This window comes from Lathyrus oleraceus, chromosome 2 (assembly GCF_024323335.1).
Source record: "Lathyrus oleraceus cultivar Zhongwan6 chromosome 2, CAAS_Psat_ZW6_1.0, whole genome shotgun sequence".
Taxonomy (NCBI): domain Eukaryota; kingdom Viridiplantae; phylum Streptophyta; class Magnoliopsida; order Fabales; family Fabaceae; genus Lathyrus; species Lathyrus oleraceus.
Genome location: NC_066580.1, coordinates 486,413,310 through 486,423,886, shown reverse-complemented (window position 1 = coordinate 486,423,886; position 10,577 = coordinate 486,413,310). Strand labels below are relative to the sequence as shown.

General features: G+C 36.8%; 1 protein-coding gene across 1 annotated transcript; it reads left to right on the top strand.

Annotated features, from left to right (window-relative positions):
* Positions 1-4,958: 4,958 nt before the first annotated feature.
* Positions 4,959-10,232, top strand: LOC127123886 (uncharacterized). The gene is made up of 3 exons (XM_051054064.1): positions 4,959-5,148; positions 5,254-5,545; positions 10,198-10,232. Exons 1-3 carry the CDS (start codon positions 5,035-5,037, stop codon positions 10,230-10,232), a joined length of 441 nt encoding a protein of 146 aa, XP_050910021.1. The 5' UTR covers positions 4,959-5,034.
* Positions 10,233-10,577: the final 345 nt, after the last annotated feature.

Below are 10,577 nucleotides of genomic sequence, written 5' to 3'. Positions count from 1 at the left end.
CTATTATCGTTGATTGTGATGAGTAATTTTGTTGAGGTTATGTTATGAAGTGTTGATACAAATATGTTGATTATAAGTTGATATTGTTGAAAATGCTGAGTTGTAGGCTGGTGAGCCAAAGTTGATTATAAGTTGATATTGTTGAAAATACTGAGTTGTAGGCTGGTGAGCCAAAGTTGATTATAAGTTGATATTGTTGAAAATACTGAGTTGTAGGCTGGTGAGCCAAAGTTGATTATAAGTTGATTTTGTTGAAAATACTGAGTTGTAGGCTTGATGAGCCAGAGTTGATTATAAGTTGATTGTTGTTGAAAACGTTGTTGTGTTGCTGTTATTATTATGTTGTTGAAATTTCAAGTCGTATATGCCATGCACATTCATATGCATTAAGTCGGAGCTTTGCTCACACCACGTTGGCCTGGATTGGCAAAAAATTGGAGCTTTGCTCACACCACGTTGGCCTGGATTGGCAAAAATTGGAGCTTTGCTCACACCACGTTGGCCTGGATTGGCAAAATTTTAAGTTGAAAGTTGAAGGCTTATGCCTTGATGCCCACTAAAATGGCAATGATTTTAAGTTGGGAGTTTTACTCCGAATGGTACCACATGCATGACGAGTCGAGTCTCATTTGAGTTGCATTTTATGTTGTTATTGAGTTGCATTTTATGTCGTTATTGAGTTGCATTTTACGTTGTTATTGAGTATGATATTTGAGTTGATGTGCCGTTACTGAATGCATGATATGATTAGGGTGATTAACGTGTAAATTTACTTAACATAACATGATAATTTATAATGTTTGTTATATCGATTGAGGAACTCACCCTTACAACTATTTTTCAGGTAACGAGCAGTGATTGAGTAGAAGCTAATGCTTGGAGTCTAGCGTAGTCGTCTTAGTGGGTCGTGCTCTGATAGATGTAACATCGGGACGGGATGTTTAATTGTTTTATTGTTGATTGTCGAACCTTTTTATCTGTAATATGTTATATGTTGGAATGGTTGGTTGATTTATATCCGCTGCGAGTTATGCAAACAAAAATGTTTATTTTGATTGAATAAAGAGCATGACAGTTTTTATGGTGTGAAATGTTGTGTGACACCCTTGGTGCATGATCACTCTGATATATATATATATTTGTTGTTATTAAATAATTGGGGTATTTTAGAAGGGTGTTACACATGTGGTGCGTGATCCTTCTATAGGGGTGGCATATTTAAAAGAACTTAGAAACTCATAGGTAAGCCTAATGTATGTAGAGCTGGTTAAAGAACATAAGTAACACATACCTAGATTATTAAGCATCCAATTAATATTGTCGAATAGGCCTAAATCACGAAGAGTAACGTTATCAGGATACCTTGTTGTCGAGACATTCCTCTTGAAAAGCTTGTGATAATTGCTCCTTTTATTTTCGCCTACGATACCCTCTATGAATGTGATATCCATGTAATAAATCTCTCTTATTGGCCCTGTTACCCTATGAGGCATGGTGAATGATGAGAATGAGAAAGTCGGAAAGAAAGGGGTATGGAGATTTTGAAGAGGTAAGAATGAGAAAAGATGGATTTTGAAATGAGAAAATGGGTGGTTATAGGTTTTATAATGATTGAAAGGAAGTTGGATGGTTGGGAGTTGAAGAATATGAATAAATGGTGGTTAGAGTAGGAAGTTAAGAGGTTTGAATGAGGGATTTTTTGAAAACGCGCAAGAGGGAAACGGAAAAACGAAAACCTTTTGTTTTCCTGATATGGAGAACACCATTAGGTATCTGGCGAACGCCACTTGCCTGAAAACGTTGGGATTTTAAAAAGAAGCTAATGGCGAACGCCAAGTGCCTAAAATACACACTTTTTAACTTTAAGCCTAAAAATAGTGAAGTTATATGTTCTTAAGGCCATGATACTGCTAATTGAAATCATTATTGCATAAGGCCTTAATCGGAAACATAAAAATGCACGAAACTAAAGGAATTTACGATATAAAATAAGAATAAAAAACTGAAAGGGAAATTACATTAATTGAAATATCAATAACATATGTTCTCATCGATATTTAGATGGTAAAGTAAACGTAAACTGAAAAACAATAATAAAGGGAAAATACTGATAAAAAATAGACATTCTAAACTAGGAAGCAGGGAAACAACGGTACAACCAACAATACTAGCCATCACGGTGTCTAATATTAGGATCGAAGGAATATCACAAGGAATAAACCTGCTGGAACATATGGTCAAACTGCTCATTAGCAACGTCCATAAATCTGAGAAGATCAACTCAAAGAGAAGTGAGTCCTCCTCTAAGAAAATTAACTTTAAACTGTAGAGCATGGATAGTAGTGCTGAAATCAATGGGAGGATTAATATGATGAGCGTCAGAGATGTGTGAAGCGGCATCAGGGAGATTGGCATTTCGGTTTTCATAAGGATGAGGACTGTCAAGTGGTGTGGATGACTCACTTTAGCCCTCCAAAACATAAAGCCAAATATCCATGTTGTGAACATTTGTCTTCTCATGGTTAGGTAGTGTAAAGTTATGGACCACTTGGTTATAAATTAATAGCTCAAATTTTGTCGGTCCTAAATTAGCAATGATGACACAGTTAAAGCAAAAATTCAGGTGCATGGGACGGATACCTCCAAAGGCATGTATGTGGTTAAGTGGGTATCTTAGGCCAATGGCATCAGCAATCATAGTGATTAACCCTCCAATGAGAATAGTACCTTGGGTCTATCGGGCAATTCTGTCTAAGTTCACTAACATAAAAGTATAAGCATTCACGAGTCTACCTTGGGAGGCATAGTACATGATGAATAACTCATCTCTATAAATAGAGGTAATGTTTTCTTCCTTACCAAACAGAGTGTGGGCTAGGATTTTGTGGAAGTAGCGGATAGAAGGGTTATGATTGTTTTCGAAAAATATAGTGTGTGGCTCAGGGTGGTAGTTTCCGGTTATGGTTCTCCAGAAATAGTCAAGGTCAAGGTTGGTAAAGGCATCATCTATAGTTATGGTAAAATCATCTGGGCCATTAGGAACTCCTAAAAGGTTAGCCATCTCATGGTGGATGAAATGATATTTGGTCCCAAAAAGTCTAAAGGTAGCCAGGCCTCTGCCAAATCCAAATACTCTGTTAGGATCATAGTAAAGGGAACTCAGAAACTCAAGGGTAAGCTACAGTACAGGCTAAACCTCTTCCTCACATCAAAGTTGTCCCAACCTATATGGTTAAGAAGGTACATCATACTATCTCGGATTCCTAAGGTGGTCATGGTGAGTCCATCAGGATAAATAGATAATGCCATTTCTCTCTGAGGTAAAACTTGAAAACGTCTCCTCTTAGCTTCATTCCTAAAGGCAACCTCCATGTCAACAACAGGTTGCATTCTCTTAAGTTATTATCGAGTTATCCTAAGTTACGTTAGCCTGAAAGTAGGCGAAGATTATGTTATTGGTTAATTGAATCACAGGTAGTGCTAAAAGAGATAATAATAATAATAATAATAATAATAATAAGAAGAAGAAGAATAAAAGTAAAAAAAATAAAAATAAAAATAAAATATAGAAGTAACAGTTATAATAAGTCACTACGCCAAAAACTGGAATAGACAGCGCCCCTTAGAGGGCGCTTTATTACAAAAGCGCACTCTAAAGTGAAGAGAAAAAATAAGGAGCATACTATTGGAATAGACAGCGCACTTTAGAGGGCGCTTTTGTAACAAAACGCACTCTAAAGTGAAGCGAAAAAATAATGAGGAAATGGAGGGACACCAATAGAGGACGCTTTATTGAAAGCGCCCTCTAAGGGTAACCTTAGAGGGCGCTTTTAAAAAAGCGCTCTCTATGTCCATGTACATTTCCAGTTTATAAGGCGCTTTTGGAAAGCCTTAGAGAGCGCTTTTAGAAGCGCCCTCTTAGGCCCCCTTTAGAGGGCGCTTTTGTAACAAAGCGCCCTCTAAAGTGAAGCCAAAAAAAAATAATAATGAGGAAATGGAGGGACAACAATAGAGGGCGCTTTAGTGAAAGCGCCCTCTAAGGTTACCCTTAGAGGGTGCTTTTAAAAAAGCGCTCTCTAAGTCCATGTACATTTCCAGTTTAGAAGGCGCTTTTGGAAAGCCTTAGAGAGCGCTTTTAGAAGCGCCCTCTTAGGCCCCCTTTAGAGGGCGCTTTTTTTACACAAGCGCCCTCTAAGGTCCCCTTTAGTAAACATTAAAATTATAACATATACTGCATGTCTCTTTATTTTCCCTCTCTATAAGCTATTTCGTTTACGTAACTGGGTTTTCTCTCTACTGCGATTACTCTCTACTGCGATTACTCTCGTCCTCTGTTCGTTCTCCCTCCCTCACCGTCATCGTCGCCGTCGCCTTTTTCTGCTGCTGCGTTCACGTTCACTGAGTTATCTGCGTCCACCGTCACTGTTCACTTTCTTCTCCATCGTTACCGTCACCTTGAAGGTATTTCTCTTCTCCATCGTTACCGTTCACTTTCTTCATGTGTTTGATTAGGGCATTTTCTAAACTTAGTTTTACATTTTGTGCATTATGTTGATTAATGTTGTTTAGGGCAAACTGAGTTTTTTATTTCTGATTGAAAACTGATATCATTTGAAGTGTGTTTGAGCTTGTGCTTGGAAGTTTGATGATTATGGATGCAAGTTTGTTCATGTTCCAAACACCATAAGTTTGCATTGGTCTTTTGCATGCAGTAGGTGTGTGTGAGTTTGTATTCAATAATGATAAAAAAAAAGAGTTTAGATTTTTGTAACATGAGAGAAATGGAAGGTATATGAATGTGTTCACGTATTGAATCATTGTCTTACTTGGGTCTTATTGAATCATTTCTATATTACAGATAAAATGGCTAACCAAGACGATACCCATGACGCGAATGGATCACGTAACAATGTTGAAAAAGAAATCAAACGAAGATTGACTGTTATGAAGTCAATCATTCGTGCAAGAGACAAGGGTGTAAAATTTGAAGTACATTGGAGTGCTGAAGACCAACTAATTGAGCCTAACGGTTCAATGTTGGCAAGTTACATTGGTTTCCTTGTTCGACAACATATTCCGATTACATGTGATAATTGGAGAAGTCCGGACTTGAAGGTTGGCAAAGAAAAAATATGGTCCGAGATACAGGTACTTACCATATATTGTTATATGTTTTTTTTGTTGACTATTTGTTGACCATATATTGTTATAATATTACTTTATAATAACACACTCCATGTGTATGTTTTTTAGAGATCCTTTCACATCGATGAAAGCCGGCAAAAATATTGTATTCAATTGGCCGGAAAAAGACTCCGAGGATTTCGATCCTTTTTGTCCAACAAATTTCTCAAGGATGAGGAAGGAAAATTTGTTGAAGCAGAACGACCAATGAAGTATGCCGAGATTATTTCAGCCGATGAATGGGATAACTTTGTCGCCAAACGAAGAAACGAAAAATTCCATGTAATGTCTATTAATTATGGTATTATACAATTGTTAAGTTACTTGGTTCTAATATGCCTTAAACTTTTTTATCCAGGAAGTAAGCGACAAAAATCGGAAAAGGACATCAAAACCCGCGTATCCGTACAAAAAAGGGCGTACGGGATATGCACGGTTACAACAAAGAATTGTGAGTATATTCAAATGCTATGAGCTTATACATTGTCACAATATGTTATAATTGATGATCTTATAATCTAATTCAATGTGTAGCTAGCCGAGGAGAAAAGTGACGCAACATCTCTTCCGGAGCACGTATTATGGAAGGCTGCTCGGGTTGGGAAGGATGGGGCTGTCGTTGAAGCGGTCCAAAATGTTTATGACGAATGTGTAAGTATATGTAACATTATTTCTTTAATTATATCGAAAATTTTGTTAGACATATAATTCATTTTTAATCTCCTCTAATAATATTTCAGGAGACTTTATCCCAAACCTTACCTTCAACCGAGGTCCAGGATTGCAGGAGCGTACTTAGTCGAGTACTAAATGTTCCTGAGTATTCCGGTCGTGTGAGGGGTAAGGGTTTTGGTGTGACTCCGTCGTCATTTTATAAAAAACCAAAATCAAAAAATCCTACCAACAAAGAGGTGATGGAGACCTTGGCGGAGTTAAGGGCACAAGTACTCCAACTGCAAAACGAGAATGCAAGGTATAGAGAGGAAAGGTGCGCCTCCGAGGCAAAAGATACTAGTGACCGAGCTAGTATCAATTGTCAACCGAAATTTCCCGAGGTAATTATATATGTTATTATGAAATTAAAATAGCACTTTTTTACTTGACACATATACACGTTAACAATAACATTTATTATTGGTTTAGGGCATTTCACCTTGTCAGCTGTATCTATCGTCACCAACTTATCGCATGGTTGGCAAGGGAAAAGTGCACAACACTTCGGGTGAATTACTTCACCATAATCCCCTCCCGGTGGGATATATGAAAGTTTCGGTTGACCTTGTATTAGATACCGACGCGCTTCTACCATTACCTGACGTTGTTTCAGAGACAACGTTGATGCGAGAAGCAGTCGGATCCTTTGTTGGATGGCCGTCAGATCTAATTTTCCCAGATGCCGAGGTATATATGTTCTAAATGATTATGAATATTTAGTATTCACATTTCAATTCAGCTACAATTATGATATTTAATCAATCCTTATTACATGGTAATGTTAGACTCCTACAAGACCCACGCATAAAGCTGGTAAAGGGATTTCAAGACGCATCGAGTCGGTTGCATCTCAAAAAGAGGTACAAATATATATACCCATTGAATTATATACGCAACGATTCTGTTGCATCACAAAAAGTCATGATTTAATTTATATGAATTTTTAGGTTCCCGGTCGAAAGTTGAAAAAAGCTGGTAACGATATTCCTCCAACGACGTCCGGGACAAAATCTCAAATTATGATGCGTCTTGAGAAAATGGTGGAAGAGTCCGATATTATACACGGCGCCATCCGTAGTGTAGATTTTGATGAAGGTGTTTTCGGATTTGCTCATTCCGAAATAATTGCAAAGGAGGACATGCAACAACTTTTTGAACACGAAGAATTGGGCATCGCTGTCATTCATACATACATATGGTACTCCGATCAATCTATTATTTACTTAGTTGAACAATTTATTTACACATTTCAATGAGTAGTCTAATGTTTATTATGTTTCTATTTAAGGTATATGTATGTAACATTGATGCGGGGAACTGAATTGTGTAACCGATTCAATTTTATTGCTGCTTCCCGTATCAACACAACGCTTATAACGAAAAATCCAACATCCGTAAAGAATGAACTAGTCGATAGATTCATGGGGGCCGGCGATAATACTACACCCAGTTTGTATTTTTTACCGTTTAATTCTGGCAACGAGTTAGATTTTCTTTCTAATAATTTCATTCTAATCTATGTATATCTTTTACGTAGAAAATTTTCATGCATCTAAATTTTTGTTTTATTTTATAGTGGTCACTGGGTGTTGGTTGCTATGGATCTTTCGAGACTAATTGTATATTATCTCGATTCATTATCGGGTGATTGGAGTAAATATCCGAGTATGAAGAAGACGGTTGACGCGTAAGTGAAATTCCCCTAAATATTCGTGTGTATTTGTATATTTAATTATGTCTGTCAGATTGATCTCAATATACGTTTTTATTTTGTTAGGGCAATACTAAAATTTAGATCGAAAAAGAATTACCGCAATAGGAAGGACATTACCTGGGTCAGAGTTCAGGTATATATTAAGTATCTTATTTTTGCTTATAATAGTGTTTGTTTTTTTGCTTATAATAGTGTTTGTAAGAAATTAACTATATATATATTGTTTGTTTTTCTGTGTAGTGTCCTCAGCAAAATAATTCGGTCGATTGCAGATTTTTTGTATTGAGATTTATGAGAGATATCATTGCGTTGAATCGTATAGACATCCCAAAAATGGTATGGAATAATAACTTAGGGTTTATTTTAATATTATCGGATATTTCATCTAATTTGTTACTAAATCATGAATATGTTTTATTCTCTTAATTGTAGTACTTTGAGGAATACAAATCTTACTCAAGAGCTCATTTGGATGAAATGAAGGATGAATTGTGTCAATTCATTGTTGATCAAAGAATCATATAGCTAGGTTGTATATTGTTGTACATATATGTATGGAATGTTGTTGTTGTATGCTGTTGTTGTATATATGTTGTATATTGTTGTTGTACTTTTACTAAATCATGAATATGTTGTTGTATATTGTTGATCAAAGAATCATATATTAATGTTGTATATATGGAGGATTAATGTTGTATATAAATGGATTCATGTTGTATATATCAATGGATTAATGGTGTATAACATTGGATTAAAGGATGAAATCAATATGAATTTTACACTTTTGCAGCATGCGAACAGGTTACCAATTAAATATCCACTGTTTTTCAAACAATTTTTTTTAAAATAACTAACACTTTAGAGGGCGCTTTCTGTAGGAAGCGCCCTCTAAACACTTTACATTGACAACTTTAGAGGGCGCTTTGTCCAGAAAGCGCCATCTAAACACTTTACATTGACAACTTTAGAGGGCGCTTTTTCCTGAAAGCGCCCTCTAAACACTTTACATTGACAACTTTAGAGGGCGCTTTTTCCAGAAAGCGCCCTCTAAGGTGTCCCTTTATGGACCACTCCAGAGGGCGCTTTTTTCTGAAAGCGCACTATAATGTGGCCCTTAAAGGGCCACTTTAGACAGCGCTTTCTCCAGGAAAACAAAGCGCTGTCTTTACCTATGCCAGCGCCACTTTAGAGGGCGCTTAAAAGCGCTGTTATAGGCCAAAATAAGCGCCCTCTTTTCCCTTATTTGGCGTAGTGAGTGAAAATAAAAACTTAAGATCATGGGTTGCCTCCCACGTAGCGCTTCATTTACTGTCAGGAGCTCGACATTAATTCATAATTGGGTTATTTTTTCGAAAGAGCGGACAACTCTTCTAATTTGTAACTCATGCATAAATCTTTGTTTTCTACGCTTTGGTAATGCTTAAGTCGCTGCCCGTTTACAATGAATATCTCATTGGATTTACCTCTTATTTCTACTGCTCCACTTTGGAAAACTCATATGACCTCAAAAGGGTCTGACCATCTTGAATGAAGTTTGCCTGGAAATAATTTAAGTTGAGAATTAAATAGAAGGACTATGTCACCCTCGTTGAATTCTTGCCTTGTTACTCGTTTATCATGCCACTGTTTGGTTCTTTCCTTGTAAATATGGGCATTTTTATAAGCATCTAATCTAAGTTCTTCTAGTTCATGGATATTTAAGATTATTTTCTCTCCTGAGGTTGTGTAATTCATGTTTAGGGTCTTAACGGCCCAATAAGCTTTATGCTCGAGTTCTACAGGCAGGTGACATAATTTACCATAAACTAGTTTAAATGGAGTGGTTCCTATTGGAGTTTTATAAACTGTCCTATAAGCCCACAGAGCTTCATGAAGTTTTACAGACCAATATTTCCTAGAAGTTGAAACGGTTTTCTCTAATATTTGCTTAATTTCTCTATTGGAAACCTTAACTTGCCCACTTGTTTGAGGGTGGTATGATGTTGCTACTCGGTGTCGAACTCCATATTTGAGCGACTGTCTTTTAAAGATGTTTGAAATGAAATGGGATCCACTGTCGCTAATGACAATCCTCGGTACACCGAATATAGGAAAAATCACATTCTTGAAAAGTTTGATGACTACTCGTACATCATTAGTAGGATAAGATACTGCCTCGATCCATTTCGATACATAATCAATTGCAACGAGTATATATTTGTTACCAAAAGAAGATGGGAAAGGGCTCATGAAATCTATACCCCAAACATCAAAGACTTCTACTTTTAAGATACCTTTCAGTGGCATTGCATCGCGTCTAGAGATATTACCAGTGCGTTGGCACCAGTCGTAATTTGTAACCGTGGTATGGACATTTTTCCATAGACTAGGCCAAAAGAGGCTAAATTGTAAGATTTCCATACAAGTCTTCGAGGTGCTTGCATGCCCTCCATAGGATGCAAAGTGGAAATGAGATATCATATCATTTACTTCCGATTCAGGGACACATCGATGAAAAATACCATCGGCGCCTCTCTTGAAGAGTATGGGTTCATCCCAATAGTAATGTTTAAGATCATGGAAGAATTTCTTCTTTTGCTGGTAAGTTAAGTCTGGTCGAAGTACTTCAGCTGCTAAGTAGTTGACAAAGTCAGCATACCATGACAACGTGGTTTTGGTGAAAATTGATACCACAACTTCATTAATTTATGTGTCATCATACATTAAAGAACATTCGACTGTTTTGCTTTCACTTTCTGGGCTACAGGTCTATCGTAGGGGAAATTGTCATTAATGGGCACTTGTTCGGGTTTTAGGTCCTCAATCCTAGAGAAATTATATGCTACCACGTTTTCAGTGTCTTTCTTATCCTTTATCTCTAAATCGAATTCTTGTAAAAGCAGAATCCATCTTAAAAGTCTTGGTTTATAATCCTTCTTACTTAACAAATACCTAATTGCAGCATGGTCGATATAGACAATTATTT